The sequence below is a fragment of the Strongylocentrotus purpuratus genome, unplaced genomic scaffold, assembly GCF_000002235.5.
Source record: "Strongylocentrotus purpuratus isolate Spur 01 unplaced genomic scaffold, Spur_5.0 spur5_scaffold_11, whole genome shotgun sequence".
In the NCBI taxonomy this organism is placed as follows: Eukaryota; Metazoa; Echinodermata; class Echinoidea; order Camarodonta; family Strongylocentrotidae; genus Strongylocentrotus; species Strongylocentrotus purpuratus.
In genome coordinates, this window is record NW_022145596.1 from 26,898,857 (window position 1) to 26,916,776 (window position 17,920).

The 17,920-nt window shown below is 38.6% G+C and overlaps 2 protein-coding genes across 2 annotated transcripts in view; one reads left to right on the forward strand and one right to left on the reverse strand.

Annotated features, from left to right (window-relative positions):
* The window catches only part of LOC578227 (heat shock protein 75 kDa, mitochondrial), a 45,856-nt gene that overhangs the window by 11,368 nt on the left and 16,568 nt on the right, over positions 1-17,920 (reverse strand). The window contains exons 7-10 of the mRNA XM_030981047.1: positions 11,975-12,084; positions 8,301-8,654; positions 7,666-7,735; positions 7,110-7,257 (exon numbers count right to left, since the gene is read on the reverse strand). Of these exons, the coding sequence (XP_030836907.1) occupies positions 7,110-7,257; positions 7,666-7,735; positions 8,301-8,654; positions 11,975-12,084 (682 nt within the window). The remainder of the gene's footprint in view (positions 1-7,109; positions 7,258-7,665; positions 7,736-8,300; positions 8,655-11,974; positions 12,085-17,920) is intronic.
* Positions 1,108-6,483, forward strand: LOC105443328. Its single transcript, XM_011676374.2, has 5 exons — positions 1,108-1,524; positions 2,078-2,240; positions 3,069-3,173; positions 3,290-3,439; positions 3,828-6,483. The coding sequence occupies exons 2-5, from the start codon at positions 2,151-2,153 to the stop codon at positions 4,188-4,190; spliced, it is 708 nt and encodes a 235-aa protein (XP_011674676.1). The 5' UTR covers positions 1,108-1,524; positions 2,078-2,150; the 3' UTR covers positions 4,191-6,483.

A 17,920-nucleotide genomic window follows, 5' to 3' on the forward strand; every position in this document is an offset into this window, starting at 1 on the left:
CCGCAGCAAAAAAAACTCCTCACTCGCAGGAACGTCCTTAAGATAACACGAAATGAAGGTGTTAGGTGAAAGCCAGAAAGCAGCCTTCATAATGACATGAAGCGCTACCCCATGAAAAAAGCCCAGTAGGTACCAAGACCCCTGGTATCATGCACACAAGGACACACACCCTCCGAGAGAGCCTTGGGACCCGCAGTTTGAACCACCTCCACAATCCATCCAGAGATAGATCCCTTCGAGGCAGGTGAGACGGGCTCCCGCGTGATAAGAAACAGCTGAACGCTATCAAGGAAAACTGAAAAACCCATAAGGGAAAGGAAAAAAACCGATCCACAGACCGACTCCTCTCACAGAGGAGTAGCAAGGGTAATGGACGGTGGAGGATGGACACAGCCTGACACAACCCGGCGGAACAGTAGTCGTTTGTGAAAACGCCCCGAAGCTCCAACTGAGCGGTAGCAGAAAAGGCCAACATTGGCAAAGATTTCTCCTTCACTTCTTAGCTCCTGTCCCAGTCGAAACTTGGCGGACGAGCCCTTCTGTTCCCAACCCCTTAAAAACGGGGGACGAAACAAACTTCACGGCCCTGCTAGAGCCTTAGCCAAAAGCCAACATTGGCAAAGATTTCTCCTTCGCCTTCTTAGCTCCTGTCCCAGTCGAAACTTGGCGGACGAGCCCTTCTGTTCCTCACCTCTAAAAACAGGGAACGAAGCGAACTTCGCGGCCGTGCTAGAGCTTCAGCTCCAGTTCACGGAAAGCCAAAGCCAGCCCGAAACCCTACATTTCACGGCAGCGAAAAAGCCAAAAGCCGGGACATCTTTGCACTTCACGGTACGACTTAGCTCTAGACCCAGCGGAAAATCGGGTGGACGAGCTCTTCCGCTTCTTACCCCTAGATACGGGAGACGAATCAAGCTACACGGCCGTACTAGAGTTAAAACTTAAGCTAAACAGGTGGTGTGAACAGGGCAAGAACTCTTTGTGCGTGTAAGAAAAGTCGAGAGAAAGGAGGCACGTCATATAGCCTCTTAGAAGTAAAACAAAGTAGTCTATAGTCAAGTTAATCGGGAGGGGGGGGGGTCCTTGCATGCCTCCAATGAGTACATGTGCGCCTGCCTAGCCTCAGCTCGATGGACAGCGCATGCAGCATTAACGGCATGTAGAAATAGAGAGCGATGGAGAGTGATGGGGCCAGCAGAATAGACTCGGCTCCTGGGGCCGTATCGTTGCCCTGGTCTGATTTATGATGCCCAGTCAGTGAAGATTATTTGAAAGGCTGGGTTAAAACTCTCACAGAAGCTGAACAAGTTAGACAATGTTTTGAGGAATCCACAGGCCTCCGGTTTGTTGGGGAGAGAAGGGGGAAGGGTTTTGGCATGAACGACTCTCTATCGTCACAGTCCGCCGGAACTGCTGGCTTAGAAACACCTTCCAACACCGGCGAAAGCAGAGTGGATGCCGTGGATTTCATGTTGGACTCGGACGAATCTAATGTTACCAACAGTACATCAACTAAGCTGTCAAGTAATTATAGATCCAGTGTGTAAGATAAAGAATGTATTATAAACAGAACACATATTAAGTTGTTCCTTCATTTATATACTACATCTTCACAATTTGGACACAGAAAATAAAATACCCAGGGATGATATGGCAAACGCAAACTTCTCAAGTCAAAGCCAAGGACCTCGAGCTCGACTGGTCAGTGAAAAGACAAATTAAATGAGATGAGGCTATTAAAGCCTGAAATAATAAGACTTTTAAAGAATCATTTAATTTATATTGTTTAAATTTTAAAATGTTTTATGTGGCTATCTCGCTACCCAAATTATGAGGATATATTTATGCACATGCAGGCAGCTTAAAATTATTTGCCGTCCAAGACCATCAAAACATTTGTGAGGAAAGATTAAATGAGTAAAAAAGAAAGAAAGAAAAAAAGACGCCTTGGTATTTGATATTTTCTGAATGTTATTTTTCAAAATTAAATGATTAATAAGGGCAATATAGATCTAGTATATGAGTTTTTTTGTCTGTATAACCATCACTTCTTTTTATTTTTCTGCTTTATTAACAGATCATACAGATGTCCCCAAGTTGGCATTTGTCTGATACAAACATGGGAACTTCCTTGCGATGGAGTACCATTTATGATTATGGGAAAGTACTTTCTCACTTGCTTCTTAGGAAGGAATAAACATAAGTCTTCACAACCAGCTTTAAGAGGGGAGAAGTTACAGGTAAGTTGTTCAACACCCTTCTTCTTTTTTTTTTTGGACTATCAGTTGACCAATTTGACATTCCTTTGTTTATGATCTTAACCTTTACAAACTCTTTTTGCTGTTGTTAGGCCAAGTAAAATACTTTTCTTGATGAACTTTCAAAACTTTGAAAAAACATCTTATCCATTTCAAACAAGATCATTATCTTTGGAATGTCATAAGAGCAAGTGTTTTTCCAACTTTATGTAAAGATGACACAAAGAGAAATTATCTTGAAAATTGAATAATTTTGTTAAATTATTATTGTGCTATTTCTTTGTTTTCTTTGTTATCTTGTTACTTGTATCAAATCTTACTGAATTGCGTTGAATCTTTATTAGGAGTGAAGTACAATTGACCAAATCTCATATTATGTTGAAAGTATAATTGTCTAATTATACTTTAAGAAAAAGATAAAAAATAAACACAAGCATATCTGGTATGTGCTTATTTGCAAATAAAAGTAGTAGTAACATATTATTCTGCTTCTAATTATTGAACATTTTATTAAATATTAACAAAAATAAAAATCTTGACAACACTGATGGCTTTTATGAACAATCTTGTGAACCTTAACTCAAAAAGAGGTTTAGTGATCTTTTGTTTATCAAATATAGTAGGGTGTATGATCAATCAAATAATGTTTGATATGAATCCCTACTAATAGAATATTTGTAACCTTAAACTTTAAAGACATGTCACACTGAGTTTCTATGGGGAAAATTCACACCATGTTTTGGTAAAGTAGGACCTCCCATCATCCATCTCATTTCAAGGATTGAATACTTGTTTGTTTTTTTCCTGAAGGTTGACAGACTAGGAAGAAATAGCAAGAAGAACCACAGATCAAAGAAGATTGGATGTCCAGCCATGTTGGTTATGACAGAGGTCATCAGGTTCCCACAGTACCAGGTAACACCATTTCATTCTTCAAAGTTTCTAGGTTATACGATTTGTTGTGAGTTGGTAAATGATCTGTATCAGTGAGGAATATGATGCTGATTTCTCATTTTGTTTTACTTGTACAGGTCTCCCAGATGACGAGAAGTAGAATGAATGACAAGACCAAACTTTTACGAGAGCATTTATTTCAAAGGGCAGCCGTAGAAACAGAACATAAGATCTTTATTTCACTTCCTGCAGATGACGAACATCAGAACACACATCCTCTAGGACAGGTATACAGTTATGCATTTTTGTCATTTTCTCTAAAATTTTAAAAGAAGGAAACATATTTTGTTGCCTTATGGTACATGTCAAATTGCATTTTGTTCCTTTTGGATAGGAAAAAAGTACATAAACATTTCATTATAAACATAACCAGGAAAAGCACTATATCCAAACCTTCAAATAGTTTGAATTATGATGTTGATGTGTGATACATACAGGATTACAACTGATACATCTGATGTAAACCTGCAAGAAGTGTATATAGGTATTATGTTGTACACATACATGCAGAGTCGTTATGTTAAGTATATAACAACCTGCCTTTGTTTAATATGTTTGATTTTTTTAACATATGGTTGTCAAATAAAAAGCTGTGTTCTCCATTTCTTTCTCCAGAGTCTTGTTGAATGCTTCCCTCCAAGGAAACAACAAAGACTTACTCCCATTCAACAAAATGCAGAAAGGTGCAGAGCCAAAATAGACTCTCTTGTACAACTGTTGGATGTTTGTAATTACCAGCGCATACTACGGGAGTTGGAAAAACAGCTTGATGATATGCTTGTCATGATGAAACAGTGTATGGAGTTAGAAAAGAACACAAAGGAACGATTGAACAAAGGAAGAGCTGAAAAGAAGAGAAGGAAAAAAAAGCAGACAGATGGAGTTCCTGTGTGTCTCCAGAGCGAAGAGTGTGTCAATGAGATTATCATTGCAACAAGTGGAATCAGCAAAGAGTTGACTTGCCACACAGGAGTTTGAAACATCCTGAAGTAGTCTGAAGATCTTGAAAAGACCAAAACCAAAAGAAGAGAAGAACCAATTCCAACTACAGGTCTTTGACAAGTGCAAATATCGCAAGGGTGATTGGGCATCGACTCTACCAGTCTACGCAAATATGACGTTCAACAGTAGACGGTGACCTTCCTTCCACACTGTGCAGGTCAGCACATGTGCATAATCGAAACTGGGGAAGACAATAAGACAAGGTTACTTCCAGCTTCCTTAGAGAATGTACAGCAGTGTCGACTTGTACTAAACTATTTTTCCAGGTTTCACGAACTCCCCCGATGATTTGATAAGATCTACATGTATGTAGGCACAATCATTTAACAATCTGTTACTTATAGTTTATTGGTTCCGAAACTATAATTTATATTGGACTTTCCAGTTCTTGACCCATTGTATTTCAATAGGAACCGGAAGTGCCTTTGCCACATATACCCACGGCCAATGCTGCCCTCTATGGTTAAATACCATAGTTGCTGTAGCAAGAATTACCAAAACTGAAGAAGCATAGAGTGTTGATGAACTACAGTGTGAAGAGACCAGGAGATGTTACAAAAGGCATGTATAAATGCTATGCATGTTACACTCATAATGACATCAGAGTGTCATACATGTACAAACATGGATTTTCACAATATTAGACTTCTTTTGAAAGTTTGAATATCTTAATTTATTATCATCGGGTTATAGTGAAGCCAATGTATTTTTTATAAAGTAAAACTTTACCATATTCCTACCTGATTTTCTTGCGTAGGTTATTACCATGATCATAAATGTTATCAATCTCGTGCTTCTCTACATTTTTGTTTTTTAACTTTTGAACTTAACAAAAGACTGGTGATGGTTGTGGAGACATTGGTATCAATGCACTGTGGTATTTTTTCACCAGCAGCCGTAAATCTGATTATTCATGATTTAAAGAGAATGGAAAGTTTTAAGGGATGGATTGAGTAGCTCTACTCATCAGATGAAGTTAGAAGTTAGATTTCTACTTACATGTCAACCAAGAGTATATTTAAAGACATTTATTTGTTCATTAGGGTAGATTGGTAATCCATTTGGAAGTATTAGATACATCTAGACATTTGTGCAAAATTTCTCAGAATACACATGTAGGCTTTTTTCAATTATTTGAACAAATATTTGAGTTCAATCCTAATGAAAGTAGAGAAAAATTGACTATTTTGTTACATTATAATGTGCATTAAGACTACTATACTGGTATGAATTGTTACTTTGGCAAGTCAAATTTTTGGTCATTTGGTGTTGCAAATGTTGCCAAGAGTAAAGTATACAAAATTTGGTCTGATCGAATGTCAGTTGCACTATGGACCGTTGCGTGCCACTGGGGTGATAACAGGCACCTCAAATGTGGACGCGAACCAGGTCCACATCATGCTTGAATGCATGGCTGTTGCCTTGCAACAGAGCCACGGGCCGTGAAGCCCGGGGCCTCTACAAGTCGAGCTATCCCACGAGGGGGAGAGCCGCTGGTAGTAGTCTCTTTTATTCAGTGACTTAGAATCTCTAGACCTCGACATTACTGGCGCCGGAGCACAGCCCTGCTGGCTGGCCCGGACGTGGTATCCGTCGGTAAATTACTACAGGGCAAAACTCCAGGCACACCAGGCAGGAGAGCAACCTGTCTCAAGACGCCCTTACCCCCCCCCCCCCCCCTGCCGCACCAAACTCACTCACTAGTGAGTCGGTAACGACAGCCGCAACTGGGGGGAGAAAATAAGTAGCAACAGCGTCGCTACAAAACAATGCCGCTACAACAAAACGTAGCGAAAACAAAAAAGCCCTAGCATAGCAAACAAAGCAGCTACGAAAAGGGAGAAACGCTTATCTTGGCGTCAACAAAATTAACTGAAACGAACAGCAAGCCCAAACAAAGGAGCCACGTCGTTAACAAAACACATCACAACAAAAGAGGTATGCACAATAAAAATGTCCATAACATTCAAGTTCACACAGTGAAAAACCCTGGTACACAAAAAACTGTGCCCGGGATTTAACTCAAAAAAGGAAATACGCTTGGCAAAAGTGAACACTAAAACTGCCAAACTAAAGTGACTGAGGGTTAAAAAACCTGAACCAAATTGTATAAAAACAAAATGGAAATTACAGAAAGAAAGGCACCCAAAACGCTGTTAGGAGTCAAAACCTCCAAATTTTGCACGAGTGACTTATCTGTACTCCTTATCGATTGACTGCGAAAAAGGGAGAGGAAGTTGCATGGGTGTGTGGTGCGCACGTGACAGGTTGGGATAGCAGGGTCTTGGGGTGGGGTATGCACAACTGTGACTTTTTTTATTTCGATGACTGCTTTGTCTGGAGGACTTAGCAATAATAGGTAGATACATATGATTTATTGTGGTAAATTATATCAATTAGTAGGCGGTTTCCCGGCAAAATTGTTATCATCATGTATTAGTCAAAACATATTCTTTCACATGATTGGTAATAAGAGCTTCCAATACTGATCTTTACCTTTAATAGAGTGGACTGTGGTTTAGTGTTTTTAGAATCTTATATTCTTTTATTCGTCAGATGGTTATAATGGTAATCCTGTCTCTCATGGATCTGATGTATAAGAGCACGTCTCAAAATATGTCATGATCATGCAGGGAAACCTTTGAGCGAAGCATGATGCCATATACTGATTTCTCTTGTTTTCTCACTCGACCACTTATCAACAAAATACTGATATGATCAGATCTACATATGTGAAGAACAATAATCTTAGCAAATGCCCCACAGTTTCAAAACAAAAAAGTACATAGGTGCTGCATGGTACAGGATCCCAATGGTGTTGATTTTACTTTTGTTCAAATTTGTTCAGTACCTCCTTCAATAGAATGCTAGATTTGCCCTCGGTAAGAAACTCACCTTCTCAGCCTGTTCCTGTGCAGACACAATACCCTCTCTAAGGAAGAGACTGTACTCATCAGTGAACTGGTCATACTTAGCAGGGTCTTTCCTAGCCTGGTCAGTAAAGAACTTGACCAGTCGAGTGGTCAGTACAGTTCTCAGCTTCCTAATGTAGAAAGGACCAGAGGACAAGGTTTTTAAAAATATATATATTTCCAATGTGAAGAATTATTATTAATGAAAATAAGTCTAAACTTAAAAAATCTGGAAAAATCCTGAGAAAAGATCATTTACTAAATGTCAAATAGTATATCAACAAAATGTGACTTTAGTGAAGCTAATAGAAGATAGGATCAAAGCCATGAAATGAGCACCAATAAATCAAGACAACAGTAGCATAAATGTAGAGAACAATCACAAATGTAAGGAAGTTTGTAAGTACTTTTGTTACTGAAAAATGTTGAATTTAGACATTTTCATGCGCCTTTTCTAGATTTTTCTTCTCTTATGAGATTTTGATCACGGTAAGGAAAATACCAGTCAAATCTACATCCATGTCTATGACTAAGCTTACCTTATAAGCGCACTATCCTGAAGCAACTCTCTGCTAAGGTTCAAAGGAATATCTTCACTGTCTACAACACCTGCAATAGAGGAAAACATATCAGGGAAGATTGTACAGTTGTTTGTAGTTGGATAATTCCTGGTCTGATCTTGTTATGTCTTCTATTGATTATTATCTTTCACATAGGAAACCAGAGTGTTTTATCATGTGTATTTTACAAGGAATTTTCCTTTCTTTGTATCTGTCCTACTTGTCTAGAGTGATACAGATGAGTAAGAACCTGTGATAAATCAGTGTTGAACAAAGCTAACAGGGGTCCCAATAAAAAAAATCCTTTACAATGAAATAAATTCTATTAATAATTTTATTTAGAGATAAAGTGAGACCTGTTCACGTTTGTTGTTTGTCAAGTAGTTTATGGTTTCCTTCAAATACCGATCAGCAGAAATGTTACAATCAAACCAAGCTAGAAATGCAGAAATGTATTCATTTGCAATCCTACCCCCTTCTGCAATTACTGTGATTTTATGACTAGCATCCTACCCTACTCAAATTACCCCCTCCTTCTGTGGCTGCCCACTTCTTCCGGATTGCATGATGGAGAACATCTATCACAAACCATGGCTCACACATTCCTCACATACCTGTAACAAAACGCAGCCACTTGGGTAATATCTTCTCTGCCTTGTGCTGGATAAGAATCTTGCGGCTGAAGAGCGACACTCCGCTATCTGCCTGCTGGCTGTGCTCCCACATTGCCGGCGGCCGATTCGGGACGTAGAAAAGACTACGTATATTGAGGGGGGCATCGGCCTTGAAGTGGAGGGTGTAGCGGGGCGTATCATAGGTGTTCTTGGTGAGGTACTGGTAGAAATCAGTGTGGTTCTGTTCTGTGATTTTACGGGTTTCCTCTGTCCAGAGCGCCTGGGTGGTGTTGATAAGCTTGCCGTTGAGGAAGATCGGTACTCCAACAAAGTTGCTGTGTTTCAGCAAGATGTCTATATACATATGCAAGAAAGATACTTAAAGTATAATTTAGAATTTAGAATGACATGATGATCAGTCACATGCATTACAGTCAGCAAGACAAATAGAAAACAAACACTAGGTTAAATCTAAAGACTGTTTATCAGGGATGCCAGTGACAATTCTCTAGGGCCAGAGGTTTTTTTTTGTAAGGCTACACTCTGCTAGGTTATGCACGCATTGCAACACAAACACGTTTGATTCATTGGCATGTAGTCATACATTTTCGAAACAAAGCTTCTACATGTCCCACAGACAATAGTTCAGGTCAATCCAAATAAACATTCACAGTTGGTTTATCCACAATAATTTCAAACAAGTGTCCCAAAAACCTTAAGTCCTGTTAACGGTGATGAACGTTCGAACACAGCTTGCTAACTGTGCGTAGAATTTGCTTAGCTTCAGCTGCCGAGCACTAGAGCTTGCTCACACAGCTAGCTGCAAGCAAGGATCTTCAATCGCTAGCATTATCTCCAGTTGTTTTGCAATATTTGCACGTCCAAATACACACGGAACGTACTTTAAAAATTATGAAAGTCATGTCTGCAAAGCTTAGTTATTTTCATTACAGACTCTTACACCAGCAGTTTTAACAAATCATTCATGTCTGCCGTACAAAACACTATACAAAGAACACGGTACTATACTAAAAATCACATTTTGAAGTATATTAATGGGTTTTTTCTGATTCATTCATATTATATCTGATTGATATATGTCTATCACTCTATGTCTGTAAAAGGTAAACCCAATTACACACACACACACACACACACATCTGGTGCTCTTCCAAGTTGGAGAGAAGGGTAGAAATAAATAAACGAGGCCGGAAATTTGACACCCAAAATATAAAAAAGCTGGAATTCCGTCAATGAACAGAAAACTGGCATCCCTGTTTTTATACCAGAAAACAGCACTTCTCAACCAGTATTCCACAGAGCTCTCTTAGGAGGGATGCCAGGTCGGCCGAAAATTCTTTTTTTTTAATAGAATGAAATGAAAAAGTTAATTTGTCTGATCTTACATGACACAGCTGGAATTCAGTCAAATATATATATATATATATATATATATATATATATATATATATATATATATATATATATAATGGTTAAATGTTAAACATGTCAAAAAATTTCCAAATATTTATGTTTACAAAATGGGCTTTACTTGCTGCGGCAGTTGTAATGAAACATGTGCATGAGCACAAAAAATGCAAAACAGAGGGTGCGCACAAAATTCAAACTAAAGAACAAAGAGAAAGAGGAAAGGAAGAAATATCATGATCCATAATGAAATACATAGGGTGAAGTGCAAGGACTTTTGTACATGTACATTAGTACATGTATAACAGAAAATATAAAAATAACTGAAAATCTGAATCTTGGTCACTTGCCCCCTCACATAATTGTGTTTGCATGATCTCGTCATATTGTGCACTAATACATAAGATATCTGGCAAGATATTCCAAAAAACAGTGGCTGCATATATGCAAACGTCCTTTGTTCCTTAAGATTTTGTCACAGTTTGTGGGACCTAAAATAATGACTTTTTACTGGGATGCGGCATTCTTTCTGGTTTATAATGTATTAACAATTCAATGAGATATAATGAACAAAATGATGGAAATTTTAATAAGTTAATAAAAGTACTTATTTACTTGATACAGGACTGGATAAGTAGCCAGTGTAAAATCTTAAGACTGGGGATATTCGTTCATGTATCTTTGTTCGTGTTACGGGTCAAGCAGCTAAGTTATGAATAACTTGTAATCTTTGAATGTGATAAGACGAAAGAATAAAAATCAAACTATTACAAAAATCAAAATGGCATATAAAAAAAAGAATGAATAAGGTGTTCAGTGGGTAAGACGGAAGAATAAAAATCAAACTTACTATTACAAAAATCAAAATGGCACATAACAAAAATACGAATTAGGTGGTCAGAGGGTAGTCCTGTCCAAAAGTTTTTGAATAACCCAAATAACCCAAATCAGTGTCAATGTTGGGCTACTTACACTGTGGTGTGAAGAAACATGAATTAATTCAGTCTTGGTACCGTTGGGTTTCAAACCATTCACTTAAGACTACTCTTTTGTAGTAACATTAACATTACGGTTTCTCTTAAAGTAGATATTCATTGATTTTAAAAACTAACTTTATTTTTATTATTGCAAAGTTGAAACTTTGATTCGACAAGGTTATCAAAATTCAATGCTTGGAAACATTTGAAGTAATGATTATTATAAAGTACAAAACGCTTAAATACAGCCCCGGCATAGCACCTGAAGAGCTCTCCGAATGCTGCTGAGACGTGTGAGATCACAGTATGGACATAATTTGCACAAGCAGACGATGTCCCATGACATGTCACACATTTTCAGTGCCTGTGTTTTCGTCTTCTCGTGGGCCAAGTACGGACCCCTAGAGTCTTCTTGAGAAATGGAATGTTTGAATGACTGCTTGTTTCCAATCACTACAGTGTGAGTGAGCTGGAATAAGTATGACTGTATTCACCTAATTGCTTGACAGCCAACTCCAAAATACAGTCTCAAGCTATAGTCTAAAATCTAGCAGTACCAGGATGACGCCCATACGCCTATCATTACAGCACTCTCTAGCCAATTTCCCTACCCATTACAGGACAGAGTTTCGAATGAAGAGGTATTTCATCAAGCTCAAGAAAAGCGGGTGCTGATTTTAACAATTAGAGAGAGACAGAAGAAATGGCTTGGACACATAATGCAGCATGATGAGGGCTTGATGTTCAGAGTCATAGAAGGTCGTATTCATGGAAAGAAGAAGAGGAGAAGACCTCGCAAAGGCTTTCTAGATGATGTAATCACAGAATGTGGAGCAACAGGGTATGAAACGCTGAAACGGATGGCTCAAGACTGTGGTACTTGGAGAGCCACTTGATATAGAATTTTGATTGGGTCACCGAACCTGTCATAAACTGACAGATCACTATTGATGATGATGACAGGTAAAATGCACAAGAAGTTGTGTGTTTGAGCATTCCATTTTTTTTTAAATCTCCCGCCCATTTGCTTGGCTCACTTGCTTGTACTAAAAAAAAATTACCGCAAAATTTGTTCCCTATTTTCATTTTCTTGCGTAGTGGTTTTTCTCACTGTTTTTAGGTGGGCCTCAAAATATTTCTAACAGCCAAAGTGGGCCTTGAGTTAAAAATGTTGAGAAGTGCTGCATTAAAAGACAATCACTGGCACTTGGCATTGAATTTTGTAGTGGATAGTGCAATGTCTGCTTACATCCATTATTCTTTACTGACCTTTGGCATCTGACTCCATGCCAAACTTCCAGCAGTCCTTCTTGAGATGAATCACAATCTTAGTTCCTTTCATCACTCCTTCAGCCTCACTGATTTTATATTGCCCTGACCTAAAAGATATAAATGGTACAATCAGATGAACATTGTCCTATTCATGAATCATCTCTATCTTGTCAGAACGATAAAAGACAATGAAGCAACAATTCTTTTAGAGTTTGTAGAGTTTTCCAGGCAGAAATTCTATTCAGAGGAACATGCAACAGTTAGACTAGTGCAAAGTGCTCTGCAACTTACCCATTACTGTGGTAACTTGCCTAGTCTACAATGACAATACACTCAAATATAGTTGAAGCACGTAATCGCATAATACGTAAACAATGAACAATGAAGGAGTACGTAGGAATTAATGCAATGCAATATGACACAGCACATGGTACACACTATTTCTGAACCGGAAATTAGCCTGGGAAGTTCTGAAATATATACATGTTTCCAAACAGCTTTGCGTATAACATCTCTCAGAAACATGATTCTGGCTCGTTCTCACATTCAAAACGCAATTTTGTTGGCATTTCAATATACACATACACGTATGAAAATATGCTTGCGTTTATCAATTTGCAAATTTGCCTAAAACACATTTTAAAACGCCGATTATAAGCTAGAAGAGAGTTAATAAACGCACCTACTGAGTGATATATTTTGTGTCTCTGTAAGATCTCTTTTTGTAATACTGTATGTCTCCTAAATGCGCAAAAATTAGCAACATGTATATATTTCCTGCAATTGGGAGACACTCATTATCATTTAAAAAGAACTTCGAGAAACACAGGGGGGGGGGGGTTGTAATTATGTGCTATCGAAAATGATTTTCGATATCGGTAGATGATATATTTGTAACATACATTTTTTTTCTTTCTTGAGACTTTTTTTTTCTGTCCCTTTTTCCCTTTTTATTATAAATTGTATTTCACTTTGTATATGCCTAATTTTATCCTTTTATTGTTTTTCTTCTTCTTTTTATTAATATTTTACTCATTAGAATATCAACCTTTTGTTTGTATCGTTCTGAATTGATTTTTTTTGTTTGTTCTGTACCATGTAATAAAACTTGAAAATTGAAAGAAAAAATGAAATCAGTAATTTGTAACGAAAATTGATGCAGATGTTTTACACTTTATTTTTGTTTTCACTTTCGTTATTCACGATTATTGTAGTCACTTCATTCCTATCCTTATTCTCACTCTCGGTATCCCTCTCCCATCCTCACTATCGGTATCCCTTTCCCATCTTCACTATCGGTATCTCTTTCCCATCCTCACTATCTGTATTCCTTTCCCATCTTCACTATCGGTATCCCTTTCCCATCATCACTATCGGTATCCCTTTCCCATCCTTACTATCGGTATCCCTTTCCCATCTTCACTATCGGTATCCCTTTCCCATCCTCACTTTCCCATTCTTACTATTGGTATCCCTTTCCCATCTTCACTATCGGTATCCCTTTCCCATCCTCACTTTCCTATCCTTACTATCGGTATCCCTTTCTCATTCTCACTATCGGTATCCCTTTCCCATCCTCACTATCGGTAGCCCTTTCCCATCCTCACTATCGGTATCCCTTTCCCATCCTCACTATCGGTATCCCTTTCCCATCCTCCCTATCGGTATCCCTTTCCCATCCTCACTATCGGTATCCCTTTCCCATCCTCACTATCGGTATCCCTTTCCTATCCTCACTATCGGTATCCCTTTCCCATCCTCACTATCGGTATCCCTTTCCCATCCTCACTATCGGTATCCCTTTCCCATCCTCACTATCGGCATCCCTTTCCCATCCTCACTATCGGTATCCCTTTCCCATCCTCACTATCGGTATCCCTCTTTCATCCTCACTATCGGTATCCCTCTCCCATCTTCACTATTGGTATCCCTTTCCCATCCTCACTATCGGTATCCCTCTCCCATCCTCACTATCGGTATCCCTTTCCCATCCTCACTATCGGTATCCCTTTCCCATCCTCACTATCGGTATCCCTTTCCCATCCTCACTATCGGTATCCCTCTCCCATCCTCACTATCGGTATCCCTTTCCCATCCTCACTATCGGTATCCCTTTCCCATCCTCACTTTCGGTATCCCTCTCCCATCCTCACTATCGGTATCCCTCTCCCATCCTCACTATCGGTATCCCTTTCCCATCCTCCCTATCGGTATCCCTTTCCCATCCTCCCTATCAGTATCCCTTTCCCATCCTCACTATCGGTATCCCTTTCCCATCCTCACTATCGGTATCCCTTTCCCATCCTCACTATCGGTATCCCTTTCCCATCCTCCCTATCAGTATCCCTTTCCCATCCTCACTATCGGTATCCCTTTCCCATCCTCACTATCGGTATCCCTTTCCCATCCTCACTATCGGTATCCCTTTCCCATCCTCACTATCGGTATCCCTTTCCCATCCTCACTATCGGTAGCCCTTTCCCATCCTCACTATCGGTATCCCTTTCCCATCCTCACTATCGGTATCCCTTTCCCATCCTCACTATCGGTATCCCTTTCCCATCCTCACTATCGGTATCCCTTTCCCATCCTCACTATCGGTATCCCTTTCCCATCCTCACTATCGGTATCCCTTTCCCATCCTCACTATCGGTATCCCTTTCCCATCCTCACTATCGGTATCCCTTTCCCATCCTCACTATCGGTATCCCTTTCCCATCCTCACTATCGGTATCCCTCTCCCATCCTCACTATCGGTATCCCTCTCCCATCCTCACTATCGGTATCCCTTTCCCATCCTCCCTATCGGTATCCCTTTCCCATCCTCCCTATTGGTATCCCTTTCCCATCCTCACTATCGGTATCCCTTTCCCATCCTCACTATCGGTATCCCTTTCCCATCCTCACTATCGGTATCACTTTCCCATCCTCACTATCGGTATCCCTTTCCCATCCTCACTCTCGTTATCTAGGAATATAATTAGTTAATTAGTTCTACACTGAAAATAATATTTATTGATGCACGCATACATTTTCCATCTTCTGCTTTCTCTCATACTCTGAATGACAATGCTGACATCATAATAATACATCATAAATGAAATTGATTTTCAAAGATTTTATAAATTAGTTAAGAAATTACAACATATTTATTCAAAACTTGCTCCAAATCAATACATGAATAACAATTGTTTAAATGAGCTTAACATACATTATCAAACAACATGTTTCATTGAACAAAATTATCATCAAAAAGATGTTTTGCATGGATGATACAATTAACTTCAAAGAGGTGCTTTGATGTTCTCCATTGTGACCTGTTTTAATGAAATGAATGTTATACATGTATGAGATTGCAATTGAAATAAACATTGTATATTCTTGAAAAATAAAAGTTTTTTGAGAGTAAGCTAAGGTGTAATAAGCACTTTTTTTTTTTTTGTCTTTATGGTATAATTTAAATAATTATTGAGAAAAAAGAACTAAATTTTTTAAATTGATATATCATATATTTGTTACTGTTAAATCAATTTTAACAAGTTTGGTAGTTCGTCAGTCAAAAATCATTTTCAGTTATTAGGAGTATGTCAAGTTTCCTGAGTTGATTCATTCTTGATCGAAGTCATCGAAGCCTGGTTGCTGTTTTGGTTAAATCGGTGCATCTTTGAAATTTGAAAATATGTCGTTTCCATATGTCAAGTACCGGTAGTGCACTGCAGCAGCATTGCACGAACATACTGCATGAACATACTGGCACAAACTGTTCGATATTTGTATGAAATTTTGCAGTGAAAAAAATATACAAATTCTGTGAACCATGTAAAGCTAAACGTAATCTAAGTTTCTATTTTATTTTTCTATTATCTAAAAATAGATTGAAATAGATTGTGATTCATTAGTACCGAGTTTGTACACTACGCGCTGTTTGGCCATGAAATGGCGCACCATAAACAACCTATGTCACTTATGATCTCGATAATTAAGATCTATTTGCTTTATTATTGTTGTGATTTCAATGTAGTTTTCATGAAAAGACCAATAAAGCAGAAGCTTGGATTATGATTATGTTGGCATGGTTCACAAACTTCGTATAATTATTTTCAAAGTAAAGATTTTATGGTTTGTGCCAGTATGTAGCAGTCAGCTGCATACAGTGCACAAATTGACTTGGCTGTGTGTACGTGTGTGAGCGTAAAATTAACACATACTTTCTCGTCAGTTTGGCTGCTGATATACATGTATAGCAAGATGCCTAACACGGGGTAGGCCCAACCCGTTGCATCGTGCATTTGCTAGTTGTTACACCACATGACATGAGTTGTTCGTCATCTGATGTGTATCTCTGGCCTGTCTGTGCAGTGCCTGCAAAGCATATCATATAGCAAGATGCCGAACACAGGGTAAGCCATACCCGTTGCATCGTGCATTTGCTACACCACATTACACGAGTTGATCGTCATCTGCCGTGTATCTCTTTGATTACACAGAGGAGGTGTGCACGCCTTGTTGCCTCACTCGCATCCTTGCATGAACAAAGCCATGCTCTCGCCTGCTTGTCCTCCCCAGGACCCCGGAACCACTTTTGACGACATCCGACAGCGACCACGCGGAATACGGGAGACATGTCTCGTGGAATTGTGTCACCGTTCCCGCGCAACGCCGAAGGCGGGAACGGTCGTTTGAAAGATGTTTTTGATGACCCTAAAATTACCCCCCATGACAATTTTGCATATTAATATATAGATAATAATAATAATGATAATAACAATAGAACATTAAGTGCCCTGCATACTCTCCTGCACTGTAAGGAGTCCTTTTAGGTTTGAATGAGATGACAACAGTAATAATAATATAAAGTTACATTAATGAGGTTATACACATGTGCTGAGCAATAAATGGGTTGTAGGAGTACATGAAGGAGTCATGTCTCCTTAGAGTATGAATTAGACAAATGTCTCCCTATTGTTGCTTGGAGAGTAAAAAAACGTGAAGGAGAGAAACATTAGTAATTCACAATGCAAGCACAAGCTATTTTTGCATACATAATGAACCCCATGACCTTTGAACTTTGTACTCATGACCCCAAAATCTAATCAGTTTATTGGCTCAGTAAGATATATGCATGTCTTGAGTTTGATGGTAATCCTTCAATCGGTTCTAATGATAATGTGATCATGAGCTATTTTGGCATAAATAATGAGCCTGTGACCTTTGACCTTGTGACCCTAAAATCTATTCAGTTCGTTGGCTCTGCAAGATAAATAGATGACCCAAGTTTGGCGGGAATCCATCAATCGGTTCTTGAGATAACGCGATCACAAGAACGGGTTGTACAGATGGACAGCTGACAACCCAAAAACTTAATGCCTCCAGCTACTTAGTTGATGAGGCATCAAAAAGAATGCTTTGAGAGGTAATGATTAATGTAGTGACTGAAAGACGCTAGATTTACTACTCTGCTGCCAAACGAGAATCGAAATTGGTGTAATAGTAGTATTTTGATATTGTCTCTGAAAGTTCAATTTTTATCACGTCTCCAAAATGTGTAATCCAGATATTTTTATATCCCGCATACTAAGAATCTTGCAATCTGATTAGTCTAAACGAGGTCACACGATCAATGATTGAAAGTACTATCACACTGTGAAAGTACTTTTTTGCTGCTGCCCAACTTGCCCATTGAATAAGCATAGCAAAGTAGGTTACGCAAAATGTCAGGAAAAAAAAAACGGACCGAAGAAAATAATCATAATTTTCCCGTAGAACTCTATTTTTCCTACAAACTAAACTAATACCAAAATTTTCAATCATTTTATAAATGATTGTACATGTACATGTATATTTACAGTCAAATTTACAGGAAGTTTACCTAAAAAATTAATGTAATTTAGCAAATCTTCATCGATTTTTAAGCTTGTACTGTATTGAAGGCAGATTAGCACA